This window comes from Anarhichas minor, unplaced genomic scaffold (assembly GCF_050575085.1).
Source record: "Anarhichas minor isolate MPS153535 unplaced genomic scaffold, ASM5057508v1 ptg000007l, whole genome shotgun sequence".
NCBI lineage: Eukaryota > Metazoa > Chordata > Actinopteri > Perciformes > Anarhichadidae > Anarhichas > Anarhichas minor.
In genome coordinates, this window is record NW_027466453.1 from 18,572,607 (window position 1) to 18,589,500 (window position 16,894).

Genomic DNA, 16,894 nt, shown 5'->3' on the forward strand with positions numbered 1-16,894 from the left:
CATTTCCCCTCAGCATCGACACTCCAGCCATTTGGAAACAGGGGAAGACAATATAGTCGCAGCAAAGCGCGATGAGAATCATGATTGCAATTCTAAACGGCGGCCGTTTGTTTGTTCTCCTCGGTTAGGCCATCGACTAATAGACTTGTACTGACTTTGCAGTGCGACAACTACTGGGACAGCAAACACCACAACCAGAGCAGAAAGAGCATTCTGGATTTAGAATCATAGTGTGAAACATAATACATTTATAATAGCAGTTTTTGATGATTACAGGATGTCTAAGTGTTGAAGTGCACCAAGTAGCTGCAAAGAAATATATCACTTTATAAACACCTTATTATAATTAATGTAGATCATAGCTAAACATTAAAAGTATTGTTTGTGTTTATACTATTCATATAGAAATAGAGTGACTAGACATTGTATTATTACAATAATAATAGTCTAAAAACATTTATAGTAGCAACCCAAAGGGATGATGATATGATATTTAGTTACGACTGGTTTTGAGAGTATGCGATTAAAATCTGACAAATCCTGTAAATCATTACTAGAGGGAAATGTATAGGATCTATGGTCAGTGTGCATTTTGCCACAAGGGAAATGCACGAAAAAAACAAACAGGAAATGTATGCGTGGTTATCATAAATATTAGGTCAATGATTCCTCCATAAGAATATATTCCATAGCTGCCTTCTCCACAGAGGACGTGACATGATAAGACATGCAAGCTGTGTCCTAATTTGCATGCCGTCAAAGGTGTTTTCCTTCAGAGGACTGAATGTTTGCGTTTCTGGCCACACAAATACCTGATAAATAAGATGTATACATGTGCTATATCCGAACTAAAAGGGACCTCCTCTATACGTCAGTAAATAATTGCCTGAGGTGGAATGGATTGCTGCGGGCCACAAACGACGTGTCCTCCAAATTCAGCCAGACAAGGCTGGCTTTCCTGGCCATATTTGGAGTAGCCTTTGAAATGGGACAGGCCTGTCGACCCGCTATGATATATTTGGATTTTGAAAATGCGAATATTGACCGTGGCGTCTCCTGAATTTTGGTACACGGCTACACCCATCTCCACTGAGATCTGTAATGTGAGAACAAACAGATCAATACTGTCAATCCCAGCATCAATTAGTCATCCTGACAGTTGACCCTGCTCAGTTGTGCTAGCAAGTTCAGCAATTCAAAAAACGCTTTCTAGCTACAATAATAGACTAAAGGGACAAATAACTTATCTGGTTTCGAACGGACCACTTTTGCAGCTATGCAAGAATTCAATCCAGAGGACGGTGGACAGTGTCACTCAGTGTGAGTGCTGTCACATGTTCTGCAAAGCTGTGCTCCAGAACAGTTTTTTATTTATTGCAGGATCAGAGGATTGGTCGGGGTATGAGTGTTTGTGAAGAATGACCACTGCACACATCAGGGGCAAACATCCACACACACTCTTTCATTTACAAATGATCTCATCAGTGCAAATGATCGTCACTATAAATCATGTGAAATAGTACATTGCACAGGAACAAGCCTAATAGCTGACTAATTCAATAGCTGTCGGCTCCCACAATTAGCCATAATTTGTTATTACTTTAAATGCCCCACTTTGTCCCTGTTCAGCCTTCAGCGTCTCTGTCACCGCATTCCTTTCCGTCAACAAAATGTGCATAACTCAGAACAGCAATCCTAAACATCCAAACCTTTGCAGTCTGTGAAGCAGTCATTTCTTGACATATTCATTTGATTAAATGCGTCTCAAATTTGTCAAAGAAAAAGTATTTTTTGCTAAAAGCTTCAATATTAAATCCGTGAAGCCAAGATCCACCTAAAGAATAATCGGAATTATTCAATTTCCTGCCAAACTCTGCCACTGTTTAAAAAGTGCCAAAGCAATCATTGCATATTTTATCTCATAAACATACATGAACATGTGCAGGAACAAATATTACAACATTAAAGCCAGTTAGTCAAAATGTTTTGCAGTTAGTGTCCCATGATTTTTGCTCGTTTTCTTTCGTTTGGTTTTTGACAGCATTCAAAAATCTATCGACAGGATTTTTTTACTTGGCTTTCTTAATTAAGTTAAGGTGCAACCAAACAGGGTGATGACCCGAGCACTGTTCTCCAGGGCTGTAGCCTGGAGTTATGGGCTCAAAACACTGAGTGTATCTTCAGTCTGCCTCCATTTCATCCCCATTCCCTCACCGTCAGTGTTGGGTAAGTGTGATACCTAACTACTGTACATCTCAAGCTAAAGGGGTCACTAACACTCAGTTGTAGCATGTTAGCATGACTATTTTAAGGCACATTTTTTGAATTCTACAATTCCTGTCTTTAAATGTTGTCTTCAAACACACCCAAACTAAATGTACGGTACATACCCAGGGTGCACAGCTGCAGGGTGGCACACATGTTTGCACATGCTGTGTTCATACATCCCAGGTTTTGTTTACTGTACACGCTCTGGCCTCAGGCTTCTGCTCTCTGGATGCATGGAATTCTAACAGAAAACAGATGCTTTCCACAGAGGTTGATGTGATACTGACCCAAATGCATTTACCAGGCGCAGAAATAAAGAACGGGATCATCACATCCCTCATTGGGTGTCTAAATGTAAATGTATGCATTCTTATAAAAAATATTTCTTTTTAGAAGTTTGAAATAATGTGTTCCACAATGTTCCACATTAACATAAAATAAATAAATAAAGCTATAAGATCTTTGAACAATCATTCTAACGACAGAGTACTGTGTAAGAAATCTCTGTTTTTCTAATCTTCCTGCAGAGGAATTCTTCAAAGACATTCATGAGGAAATGCCTTCAAGTCTCACTCGAGGCATTTTCCTCATGAAATTTCCTCATAAATTGTTATCTTCATTAAATGCAGACACCAAGGCTGTATACTCTGCTGGGCCTGAGCCAGAACTATACAGTGTAGAGAGCGCAGGTTCATGCATGCGTGTTCGTTTTTTTCATAAGAATTACTTCATTGGGACTTTGTAGTACATGACTCTTTCAGAAGTTGCTATTGTGCAATAAATTACCAGGTCATGAAAATAAAGATTGACTATAATGTGTAGATTTGACTTCAGTTCAAGAGAAATTTGCTCCTGTTGTGATATTTTTTACTGTCCCTTTTGTCATAGTTTGGGGACCCTCGTGCATTTATACGGATGGAGGGACGGTGACATCCTTTGTCTAATTGGAGCCTGATGAACCCTCTCTGCTGTCAGCCCCAGTGGAACAACAGGGCGTATTACTGGCCAAAGTGCTCCGACTTAAATTACACTGAGCACTGTAGCAGTGCCAAAATCTCCCCACAATGGCCCCCCGTTCATCTCAGCTCCACCAGACAGTCTCAGAGTTCAGAACCAGGTCATTTCATATAAGAGTAAATCCAGTGTCAATAGCTGGTGCAGCAGCAGATGATTTCTTACAGGAAGTTCATGTTTGGTGCCTCTTCACAATTTGTTGTTTTGTTGTTTTGTTTAGCATAAAACAGCCCATAGATATATGCACCTTGGGATGATGAATCACATACTGACGGTGGTCCTTAATTCACCATACAAGTGATGGCAGGTGTTGTATAAGATGCAGTTTAGCTGTTGACTTCGTCTGTGCTAACTGCCTCCAGGCTGCCTCCCCAAAAAGAACAATGCATTGGCCACCAATCACTGGCGTGGAGCTGTCTGGTGTGTGTTATACCTGTACCTGGTGATAAACAGCACAAGGTGTGTATTATATTGCTATTAAAAATAACTGGTTATAATTTCCATCCAGCTGTCATTCCATTGAATACTGTGGCGTAAATGTGTCTTCTCTTTGTAATACAGAAATATCGCTATGTGTTGAAAAAAACCACATAGTGAACCAGATGTGTCGTATGTGTATAAAAGACACACACACACACACACGTACGTACTGGACCAGAATAACTCAGTTCTACAGCCTGCTCTAAAGCCTGTGAGATGATATTTATAATGAATTAGATGAGTAATTCTGCCTTAACTATTGTCAGGATTGAAAATCATAATTGCAGTTGAGCTGCAGACACACTCTGTAGCCAAGACACATTTTTAATTCCAGGTATAAATGTAATATGGATAATTCATATCTGAATACAATCTAGACACGAGGTGAATGTTAATGCGCGCCGCAGAGAGGGCCACAGCTCTTCTTGTGGCTCACAGCCTCATTGTGATGGAAACGGAGTGCTAGCAGATTGTGACTGCAGTGGCTAGCTTCCTGAAACAATGAGACAATGTTAAGTGATCTTTAGCTTCACTTAAAGCCTGTTAAGACCTGTTGCCCGCATTAAGTAACAATCGTTCGTTTGATATTGGCCTTTTGACACAGCCAGTAAATTCTCTTCTTCACAAAGCAGCTGCCAGGATTTAAACTCAACTTCAATAAACTCCATTTTCCCTGAGTGAGTGCTTGTTTGTAAATGCAAATAGACACAATCTGAGCACTCAGCTTCCACTGGGACCGACAACATCTGAGCGATTTATGAATGGCTCAGACAACAGGCGCGACAAAGGGAAGATAAAACGGGTCAATATATTTTCTCTTGTGCTCTGATAATAATTTATCATCAGCACTGAGCAGCGGCAGCCATCTTAATGACACGTCACTTGTGTTGTTAACACTGACACGTTCTGATGCAACTGCTCCGCAGCCGGAGTGTCTGAGCATGCTCAGACATCTCTGGGTGTCTCTTAGACGTGTAGGAAGTCTGATAACGGTGATAATTTACAAACGGGGCAGGTGCTGGTATAGAGAGCTTTCCACTTCTCCGAGTGGCAATTTGTGAATACAACAATTTCATCGAACCCATCGAGCTCTCCTACGCTCTCTTGACTGCCAAACACCCGGCAACAATGTACTCCAAACACTTGTCCATGCTTTCCTCCCCCTCACCCAATCACCTGCATTGCTTATGTACAGGTTGAGTTTGCCAATAACACGATATTCCATATTGGTTGGGACATAAAATTGGAAACTATTAAACACAATTACTACGTATGTTCTATTAAACATTAAAATGCAGTTGTAGTGTACTTATTGTTTTATTCTTTAAAAGTCACCAGAATGGAGGGGGAAAAAAAGTCTCTGATTTTTGTGGTCTCAAGGTTGACAAGTATGACTTCAGAATTCCTTTTTACCTTTTAAGTTGAAATTGCAAACTTGTTGCTTATTTACACATCAGGCAGTTATGGAACATTTTCATTCAATTAGAGTCGTGTTTCCGGCCACCTGATGAGTGTCTGATATTCTCCTTTAGCTCTGTTTTTGGTCTCTACCAACTCCTGAGGGAAATAGCTATTTGCCTGCTAAATGCTCCACCATGTCCACCAGTTAGTCGCTGATTGTGTCTGTTTGCCGTTTGGTGCTGAGCTGGTACAGTTGTTTTTGGAGCTTGTTTTGCTGCTGCATCAGAAAACGACGCCATGACAGCAATTTGAGTGAACCAACACAGCAAAGTTGCAGACTGGAAAGCTAAACAACGAGCTGAAACTCACTATAAAGCTCTGTAATGCCGGAGGGAGCACCTTTCACATTGTCATGGTGTTTTCACATTGTTGTAAAAATATCGATAGCAGCTTTAAGTTTAGACGGCACCTGCTACATCTCCATTGGGTTCAAACATCTTCACTACATACATGAGATGAGAAGATGGGTTTTCTCTCTGTACTGGTAGCTCGCATTGGATGTCATAGATTTTCTGATTCGGTAGAAATGCACTGGCTGAATGCAAAAGAGTCGTCTTTCAGTAATGCTGCAACGCTCCATGGTGAAATGACTGTGTCACCCCTGGTTTGCATGCCGAGCCGGCTGCAGACATTTAGAAGAGACAAGTTTGGTCGGGCAAAACATCCATATAAATATTTCTGAACTTAAAATACAACAGTGGCGTGCTGTTCTGAGATGCATTGCAAATGATCAGAGACCCAGGGCCGAGTGTGACGCTGGCTCTCCTGGTGTGTTGGAGGTGTGTGATGAATGAGATACTCTAATACAGGGAGACATTTCAGTGGCATGCAATTTTAAACCCTCATATCGCGGCAACAAAGTGTACAAGTTAAGGTCTAGTGAATATCCTCACCAGTAATTATAGCCTGCACCCACGTATAATAAATTCAGTGTATAATACGCCTAAGCAGCCTCCCCATCCTCAGTAGAACACAGAACACAGGATTGTGCATTTAGAGGAGAACTACACCCCTCATGCACTCATCGCTTTAATCCTAAACACAGTGATCCTCATTACCCATCTTAGTTCATATAAGCTGCTTTTATATTGATCCGAATAAAGTTCTTTTTTTCTTCTGTATTTCTTTGTAAATTAAATGTTGCATCGCTCCGCAGAAAACCAGCAGGGTGCAGACATGAGCTTTCTGTAAAATATAATCTCTATCAAAACATCCTGAGATGGAGTTTTATAGTGAACTTTAAGAGACAATTCACAACGTAATAAGCCTTCGTATACATCCCAGCACGTAATTCCAATCGCTGCAAGCAGTCGCATGAATGAGCGGCAGCAGATTTCCACGCAACTATTTCCGATGAGGGAATCTGACGTTTTATAGTCCTACTTGTGCACGGATAGAGGAAAAAGTGGGTGTACACACTAGTTGTGCCGTGTGGCTCTACGGTGCTTCAGTTCAGATGAGCTCACTCAGCCGACGCGCACACCGTTGGATTCTACCAATCTGAGAAGGCGCAAGGACGGCGAGCAGCAGCCTGGTGGTCAGTGATGAGTGGATACTTTTGTGCAAAGGCTGCGGACTTTGTGCTGCACAAAGTAAGAGAATAGAGAAAGGATCGCCCCCGTGTTGGAGAGATACAGTGGATTTAAGCTTGTCTGGATGGATGTGAATATACTCTTGTATCGCAGACTGGACTTCGGGCTGAGCGGCTGATGAGAAGAAGCCGACTTTAAACACTCTGCTGTTCATTTTTGTTTATTTTCTTCCCCCCTTGTTATAAAATGCCAGGATTCGGTCCATCATATTCTGTCCAGTTGAAGGCAGGGTGCTCATTTGGAAGGGCGCCAGACCTCCAGCCTCTCAAATCTGCAAGTTCAGTCCAATAAATTGTGACATTGTCTGTCAGCCTTGGAATAAGAAATCGATACTCAAGAAAAAGGGACGCGATATTCTTCCGGAATTTTAACGATCTATTCCTACGCTATCCTTATAAATATGCGATTGGGTTGGTGTGTTCCAGCTTCACGCTTTTTTTAGCTGGAGCAGCGCTGATAGTGACTGATTATTGCTGTTGATTTTGTTCCATGCAAGACTCGGGGTGGAAACATGTCTGGCCACTTCTTTGAGAGGATCACTGCTATCAGAGATGGCATTTTGGTCCAGCACTTCGGTTTTCACCTCTAAAGTTCCCCGGAAAATCTTATTCATGTTCACCCTCTCCCTCTCTGTCACCTACTTGTTCTATAGCTTGATGAGCTGCTACAACTCGCTGCAGTTCCCTCTGCAAGAGAACTACGCGTATCAAGGGAGGCTGGTGACGGAGGAGACAACTTTTGTGACATTGAGGGAGAAACTTTACTCCGCTTCCCAGGGCATCACCGAATCCACCGAGGCGGAGAGACCCACCGCGGTTTCCACCGTGAAGGATCATGCTGAGGCCGAACAAAGGACAGTGGAGTGGATTAGGACTCAGGCGTCTCCAACTAAATCGGCGGCGGCGTATCACACCAGCGCGCTGGATAAAGAGCACCAGGATTTCAGTACCACGGACAGCGAACTCAGGGTGAACTGCACCATGGATTACGGAGAGAAGAAACTTCCCCAAGCCATCATCATCGGGGTGAAGAAAGGGGGGACCAGAGCCCTGCTCGAGGCTCTCAGGGTGCACCCGGACGTCAGAGCCGTTGGAAATGAGCCACATTTCTTTGACAGGAACTACGAGAAGGGGCTGGACTGGTACCGGTGAGTTCCGTCTTATTTAGCCCCAGTGTTTTGATTTACAGCCCGATTTACACACTTAAAGCTGCCGTTTACCATTTTCCAAAGCGTGCCTGTGTGCTGGTATATTTCTAAATGCATGTGTGTATAGCTTCACATAGTCACAGGTCTTCATGCTTTTCTTGGTGGTAAGAAAATCAATTTGCTCAGATTGATGGGTAATCAATCACCGTGATTTATGCCTACATGTTCGTCAAACTTAATACATTGTGACAATGCTAACTTTTCCACTCACTGTACTTTCAACTACATTACAAACCTTTTTTTTGTCTCTGATTTAAATAAACTCAACCCTTTGTTCTTTTGTTCAGTGTAGATTAAATTAGGTGTGCTGTTGACCTCTCTCCAGCTAGTTTAATCTCTTATTTAGCATATACTGAATGAACGACAGCAGTTTTGGAAAGTGTTTCGTAAATCACATATTTATTTGTCGAAATTGTTAAAACTTTGGAATGGTCCTTTAAGAGACGGTGGCTAACTGAAGAAAGTGAATTCTGTAATATTGTGTAAAGAGTCTGAGAGCACACAATTGCATTCAGTTTTACCTCATTTCTGAATCACAAGGTGTATTTTATTTAATGAGAATATACTGATCAGGTCTGCCTGTTAAGTTTAGACCTCGAACACAGTTACACAATATATGTCACACACACGTAGTGCCACCCAAACACACACACAGAGAAGTGTCACTGTATCGTTTCAAGTGTTTTTTCTTTATTTTTTTAAATGTCTGACCTTTAAATTGTTAATCTCTAAATCAAAATCACATTCTGTTTTACATGTTAGATGTTTGTCTATTTAACAAATAGAGGTAAATATGAAATACACACTGAGATAAGCATCATATGATGTTCATTTTAAATATTGCATGAGAAATAGTCTTATTCAGGTAATTATTCTTCAGGTTTAGATTCCCTTACACTGTTATACACACTCACACATGCACAGTCATGCTCACAGATTACTGTAACACAGAGAGAAATACTTATTTTACAGGAGTATTTTTTAGTTATTTTGGATATAAGTATTTAAAGAGGTACCAGAAGTATTTTTACCTCTGGCAGTACTCTGTTTTGATCTTACAAGTCAGCCAGTATTCTCATCTTCTCCTCAACAGAACATTCAACCCTTCAATTACCTGACCAAATTACATAATAATCTAACATGCAATAAATGCTGTATTATCTAACAAACCTTTTCGTTTTTAGCGTTGCAGCTGGTTGCTCAAAAAGGTGTCGGAATCTGTTATCACCACCTTTCCTTCACTTTGAGTCCAGGTGTATTAGCCAGAGAAGAACCTGTTCATCATCGCCATGTTCATGGGAGAAACAACACAAATCAATTAGACGGTTCATTCATGGTCAGTTGGTCATGGCTCAGTTCGGCGTGGTTCTCACGATGTTTGACCGAGGGCATTTCAAGATTTCTCTAATGGAGTCAATGAGCTGATGAGAACGACGCTGACTCAAAGTCCCCTCTGTTTCTCTCCGTGTGTCTGTTACGCTGGTGTTTGGGCTGCGGAGCATCTGCTTTCATCTTGCTGCATAGACATGGGAGCTCTCGGCTGCTCATTCTGCCTGTGTTAATGCAAGCTGTTGCATTACACTCACGGTGAAAGGCTCATTAGACAGGAGGATGACATGCTTACATGAATAATAATAAGTGTGTTTAAGTGCCCCTGAGCAAAATAAACCCCTAAAGCAGCCTTTATTTTATGTCTACTATTGTCCTGTGTGGGCCGCTCACCTCAGAATGATGCATTCAGGAGGGAGAGAAACACATTGGCCGTTATCAAAGTTGATGGTGAAATGTTTTTTTTTTTTAAATCACGAGTTGAGACATTTTGTTTTTCAGATACCAGCCACTGATATAAAAATTCATTCAGACCACGTTTGTTTGTTTGCTTCTAAATGATGCATTATACTGCATTCCTCTTCTCTGTCTGTGATGCTCTGGCTAATGTGGACTTAATGGAAGTGGAATTATGATCAGTTACAGATGTTTGCAGCCATTTGACATTGGCGTAGTTGAACGAGACCAGTAATCTCGTAAAATGTGATTCATAAATTTGGGCCTGTCACAGGAACACCTGCTCTCCATTCTGATGGATATGATAGACTACGGGGAATGCAACCCAAAGGCATCTTGTAAGCGCTTACATGTACTCAAATGGTCGTTCGGTCGGTTCTCAGCACAGTGAATCCGATGATGTCTCTGTGTTATTGCAGTGAGCGTGTGTTGGCTGGTGATATTTATCCTTTCTCATATTCAGGTTTAGTGATCTTTTGTGTGTCTGTGTTGTTATACTTTGTGTGTGTTACTTTATGACTGTGTGCTCCGGAGGAGAGATGGCAGAGTGACGAAAAGCTCCATTGAGTTTTGTGCTGTGAATTAAAGAAACTTGAAGCCATGAAGTGAAGTGAAAATAATCAGTGTGGATACATTCAGGCATGCCTGGAGCCTTTGCCACTGAAAGTATTGTCTGGGTGAGTGGAGGTTACGGGTAGTGGTCCACTTCAATTAGACTGTAAACATGCGTTTGTGCCAGCTTTCAGCTGAATCTTGAACAGTTAGTTGCCTTTGTTCATTCAGTAACAATGCTTTTTGTTGTTACTTTTCTATAGATTGGGCAAATAATCATCCATGGAAGTTTGTTGTGATTATCCTGGCAAATGTCTGACATGGTCAGACGTCAGTGACAGTCGAAGAAAAGAAGATGCACAGGCAGTAGCGCTCACCCCCTCTTATTCCACAGCCGCTGTGTTGGGAGTTAAAGAAACCACCAGGCTCTCGTATCTCTTTCGTATTGAGCACCTCTATGTCTTAAGTTTACATGACTTCATTTGCATACAATTTTGCTTAAAAAAAAACACTGTTTTGTGGTAGTGCATTCTATAAAACTGTCCCATTACTCACTCCTTTGCAGCTGGGGGGGATTTATAAGTATTTCTTATAGTGACGTGGCACAAAGAAGGTTTTAGCCTATATGAACAAAGACTTCCATGTATATAAAAATGTCTGCACAAATCCAGCACATACGTATACAACATTCACATCAGGAGTCCAAGTTTAGTGTGGGCCTGGTATGAGCCTCCATAGACGGGCCCAGATTGGTGATTCGTGCAGCTTTCCTGTTTTTATCACTCTTGGACAGTTTCTCCAGTGTGATTTGGGCTTACTTGAACAAGCAATTAGCAATGTAGTGCCATCATTACCGTACACACAGGACTTCCATCAGCCAATTGGCGCTTCTAATGTTGCTTCTATTTCTGAGTAAAGAGGATGAGCCACCACCGCAAGGATTTAACTTATCTGTTCTCTTGAGCATTCCCCAACCTGGTGAAAAAACGCCCATCCTGGATTAGCAAACGTTTGATGCATGATGACCAATATGGCAAATGTTACCGCAGCTCTGTGCCAGTATTCAAAATGCTTTAGTGGAAGGATAATGTGCCTCATAAATTGTGCTAAAGAATGTCATTGATTATCGATCATACATGAAGATTCATGAGCATTCTCAGCAGGAATCCACACTAGTTGGGGCCGGCTTAATGAGGGCTTATTAGGGAGGTTGACTGCTTGGTATGTTCAGCATTTTTGCAAAATGCCAAACAAATAGTGTTTATATTAGTGCTCGCAAAAGGGTTTGAAAGGAGCAACTGCCAAAGCAAGAAACCAAAATAAATACAAATTTTAACAGCAGTTTGAATAGGTTTGCCATAATTATCTGCGGCAGGTATACACATGGTATGATCAATTACAATGGAATCTTGGGGGGGACAACACTCTCCAATATTTTGAATTTTTAATGCAATTCCCATTTTTAATCGCTAGCTGTCAGTGTTACATATAGCTCCTTTAACTTGCAGATTATAAGTGGCATGTACCACATTGTTAAAAATAAAACCTTTCTGAAACGTGTCCAATTGTCCGATTTATATTAATTTCTGTTGAAAAGATCAAATAATCCAGGAGGAGGAGTGAGCTTTCTCGTCTATTGAGGCTCAATGGAAGTCTGCTCTGCATTGATGTGTGAACTGGACAGTCAGCAATGTGGGAGCAGTTACATCAGTCTTTTCACAAGGAGTAAGAATGGCTTTCTTCACACTCAAAGAACCTGGTATGGAGCAATTGTGTTGAGGAATATGCTGTGTAATAATGGAAGTATGCTATAAATATTTAATTAAAGTAATGGTGTATGTTGAAGCATGAATTTGTCCTCAAATATCTTTGTAATTTATGAGCAAAAGCTGAGATTGAAGTTAATGGAAAGTGTGTGTTTTGGTAATCTAACTTTAGGCTTCATCTATATCTGCCAGAGGTGCAAAAGTTGAACTGATACTTATCAAAAAATCAATACAAGAGTCTGACACACAGCTACATCGACACAGAACCATAGATCCCAAATTCTGTGTGAAATGTATCACAAATCAATACGCCTGTGAAACAGAGATCTTAAAATGTCAAGTAACCGTCTCTGTGGCCTTGTGCTTCCTGTGTTTGTTTATGCAACACTGTCTGGAATCCCAACTGAAGAACTGTGTTGTATAAAATGTGACGCGATAATGTTAAATATACTAGTATATTGACTTTACAGAACAATAAGGCACCGATGGGAAAAATTACCTTTTACAATCTTGTTGGATCAGCTTTTGGATCATGTCGTTAATTACACATTAAATACTTTGAGAGAGCCAGATACACACCCTTCACATTTGCTCTGCATAAAACAAAGAAAAACACATTTTGGTCCTTCACAAGCCTTTTCAAATCCCCTGAATTGAGTTAAAATACAATGAGGTAAAATCTGTTGTCAATCCATTTAATATGTGTGTATGAACAAGCCTGTTAATATCTTTACACTCACTTCCAGTCCCAATAATCGTCCAAAAGCCATAAATTATACTTCTCTCATAAAGTGTCCCAGTATAAGACATAACAGGAGATAAAACTGATTTATACACAGTACTTCATCAAATAACGGCCGCTAAGAGCATGAACTCAGAGGTAACAGCAGCCAGAAGAAAAGACAACACAGCCACGTATGAAGAAACATGCGTCCCTCTCTGGAACAGGAGTGTAGGTCCTGTATATCAAACCACAGATAGCCATCCTAAATAACTTACCGCTCCGTCAGCCTGCTGCTAACACACCACAGCTGCCACCTGCTGTAACACAGTTCCACCACAGACTCTATGGATTTGACCCAGTGTAAAAGGATTTATCGCCAAGCTCACCTATTTATGAGGGGAATACATCATTTATCAAAAGCACAGTCGGCACTTGGAAGCAGTAAATTAAAAACACATTTTAAGGAGGATGTGACAAAGCAACAGTAGGTCATAATCTAAACAACTTTCCTTTGTAGAAGTTTCATGACCGTCATCGCGCTGCTCAAAACCCCAAAAACTTGATTTACCGGCCACAATGCACGATGAAGATTGATAGTAGCTTTAAATAGATATATCTGCTCAACATGTTAGAAATTCACTGTTTCCTGTGTATCCTTGGTCTCCTCTGCAATGTAAAATAAATCAGATGACTGCAAACCAGAGCCAAAGTTTTACTGAGGCTTGCAAGCTCTAATATCTCTGTGTTATTAAAATGACACTTTAACCCCCTATGTAATAAAAGCCGAGGGGATGTGCCTGTAAATCTTAAGAGCGGTGTTCCTTTCCGGGCTGCGTCCCTGTGCTGAGAAACGAGTCGGCAGTAGCTTCCAGCTCTGCGTTGATTAGTCCCAGTAGATATTGTTTTTATTCCAGCATACTCTGAAACTCTTACTTTTGTTGCTGACTTTTTTTTAATCTATTTTATCTTGATGCTCCGTAGCCATTCAAAAACATGCCAGAGAATTAGCCTCGCCATTTCCAAGGACTTTTCTCATTGTGCGAGTTGTAATATGCTCTAATCAACAGATTAAGGAAACTTCTACCTCCAGCGAAGTCTTACAATAGACTCTGCAGTCTCTTCCCCTCACCTTATCAAAGAAACATGTTTCCCCCCCCCCCCCCCATCTCTCCCTCAAAAATAAAAAGACATTCTATTCATGGAAGCGTTGTCATTGTATCCCGTCTGATTCAGCTGCTGTGGGACTTTGAAGGAACAGGGAACAGTGTGTACTGCAGCGCAGGCTTTAGTGTATACTTCAACCTCCGGTCATAAGAAAGGACCCGGTGACAGGAAACGTGTAATGGAGACATGGATCCACTGCCGAGCCCAGCAGCAGAAAGTCGAAATCCTGCCTTTATCCCTTGTTTAGCCCTGCTTTCCCTCTCTCAGCTGCTCCGTGGGCAGCTTAGCCCCTGACTCTTGCCACCTGACTGGGAGCCTGTGAATCCACTCCGAGAGAGAACAAGGTGGGCCAGATCCCCAAGTAGGCAGGATGCCATCCCCTCCAGCTGGGCCTTCGTGCTGCTGCAGTGCCTCGCTGTCCGGCGCCTTCCCCAGCAACATGGAAGAATCTGCCTACGCCTGATAAGACGGTGCCAAGACTCACAAGGACGCACCTCTGAGTGCTCTGATGCCAGTGCTGCAGTTGTGGAATTAAACTTTTTAATTAGCAGCATACCCCTGCGCTGTCAGGAGAGTGGACCGCTTCAGTACAGTCTCTCATTGCCCACCTTCTTTCCACTTGATTAAACTCGCCAGCATCGTGGAGCTCTGAGGTTCAAGTTACCACAGGAGCAATCATGTTTATTTCTTGTTTGAGGATCTCTTTAGATGCAGCATAGCACAAGAAAGTCACTCCTTTTACCCCAGAGCCTGAGCGAGCGGCTTTATTCTCCTGCTTTACCACACATACAGTCCATATAAATCAAAACAGTGCACGTGTTGTTCCTGTCCACCCTGTTGAGTCAACAATATCATGAAGTCATCTCTCCGTGAGTTGAGAAGTGATTTCTTATTGTTAATAAACTCCTCAGTGATTATCCAACATGCAGCTGATTGTGAAGTGTGATGGTGGAGTTGGTGCCTGATCTCAGAGGTAAAATACATATTTTACACTTAATGTAATTCCAGTAATATTGTTAATAGGCTCTTGTGTGGAAAAGTGTATACACGATAGTATCAGGTTACGTGAATCATTAATGGGATGTATGTTATGTTAATTTATTCAGTGGAAATCTGTCCAATGCTGTTCATGTGCATGGCCCTTTCTAGACGTGTCGGCACTCGAGGCCAGACAACCACTGGAAACTCATAATGTTTATGATAATGTTTTAAATCTTTTTTTAGTCAGTATCATGCCATCAACATTTAGACTGTAAGTAGTATCTTCATATGCAGACTAGTCCTTTGTCTTAAATTTGACATTTAAGGAAAAATGCTTAATTTGCTTTCCTGCCGAGAGTTAGAGGACAAGATCGGGTCCATGAGGCAATAAGACATGAAGCTACTGCCAGCAGTTGATTAGCTTAGCTTAGCACAAAGACTGGAGATAGAGGGAGACATCTCTGTCCAAGGGTAATAAAATCTGCCTCGTTTTAATCTGTTAAACTAATATATGAAAAGATGTATTATTTCTACAGTGAGATTTGAATGGGAACAATTATATTAAATATTTGCGATATTTTTTGTGAATCAGACCTAAAGACACAAATGATGTGCAAATCCTGGTGCTATCAGCAGCTGCAATCCGTTCTTTGTCAGTTTGCCCCGGGTGTAAAGACACGAGAGTGGTGTCAATATTCTCATTTAACTTGCAGCAAGCATACAAGGGCATTTACCTTGTAAATATAGAAACAAATAGCGTTGCCTTTTCCAATATCTAACCAAGGCCAAATCATGTTGTATAGTGGATAATGGAAGAAAACCAATAACTTCAATCATTACTCAACGCTTTGCAGACACGTGCAGTATGAACGTACACCCACGAAGCATCAGCACAACTAATTAGTACAGCTAATACGACACTATTCTCCAGGTTTCATATTGCTTTGTGTCCTCTACTATCCTAATACGGTGGATCAACACAGAGCACAGTGCTGAATTACCTTTCAGGAGGTTTTTCCCTTCATTGGTTTTGTTTTGGCTGAATAGACATTCCATCCCAGGATTACAAATTGGTTTGATCTTATTGTAGCGATCTGTATTGTAACATGGGAATTATGGAAGCAGTAATACGGCTCCATCCTTTTTGCATATGGAGAGAAGAAAAAAATACCTCGAGAAGTTAATGGGTATAGCCAATTTCATCCTGCCTTTGGTCCCGTTCAGAATTCATGTGCATTCCTCCTCTCCCACGCAGCCATTCATCTCTTTCTCCTGTCCTGCTGGAGCTACACTCCGATGCTTTCAAGTGGAAGTCTATTTTACTGATGGTTGGAATTTAATTCACACTTTTTTTCCCCCTTCCATTGCTATGAAGTGGCCTAGGGTTATGCTTCACCATCAAGGCTCATATCCACTTTATTTTCGTGTCCATCAAGAGAGCCGCATAAAATTCAGAGCAGCCTTCTCCTCCGTTTGTCGCAGTGATCGAAGACTTAGGCTTGTGTTTTTGTACCACGACATGGACAGATTGTCTAAAAATGAAAGACATAGGTTGTTGAATTATTTATTTCAGACCCAAAATAAAACTATAAGCTCAGCTGAAAGTCATTTTATGCTCAAAGGGATTCATCTCTTCCAAATGATTATTTGCATGCAACAGAATTGATGTGCTTTGAGTCTGGAGGAACAATCACTCTGTTCGGCAGAATGCTGGTTTACAGACGTCTCTAAATCTCGGCAAATAAGACTACCTTGGGACAAATACGCATGTCAATCACAATTGTCAAGATTCCAATTTTCCTTCCACATCTCCCGGAGCACTTGCGCTGCTCGTGTTCCTTATTGGCTGCGAGGGATGTGGTCTCATGACACAAGCTGATGCATGTGTTCAGTCAAAGAG

At 41.3% G+C, this 16,894-nt stretch overlaps 1 protein-coding gene across 1 annotated transcript in view; it reads left to right on the forward strand.

The window, feature by feature from the left end:
• The first annotated feature begins 7,366 nt into the window (after nt 1–7,366).
• Nucleotides 7,367–16,894, forward strand: part of hs3st4 (heparan sulfate (glucosamine) 3-O-sulfotransferase 4) — a 68,307-nt gene continuing 58,779 nt past the window's right edge. The window contains exon 1 of the mRNA XM_076086399.1: nt 7,367–7,962. Within this exon, the coding sequence (XP_075942514.1) occupies nt 7,367–7,962 (596 nt within the window). The remainder of the gene's footprint in view (nt 7,963–16,894) is intronic.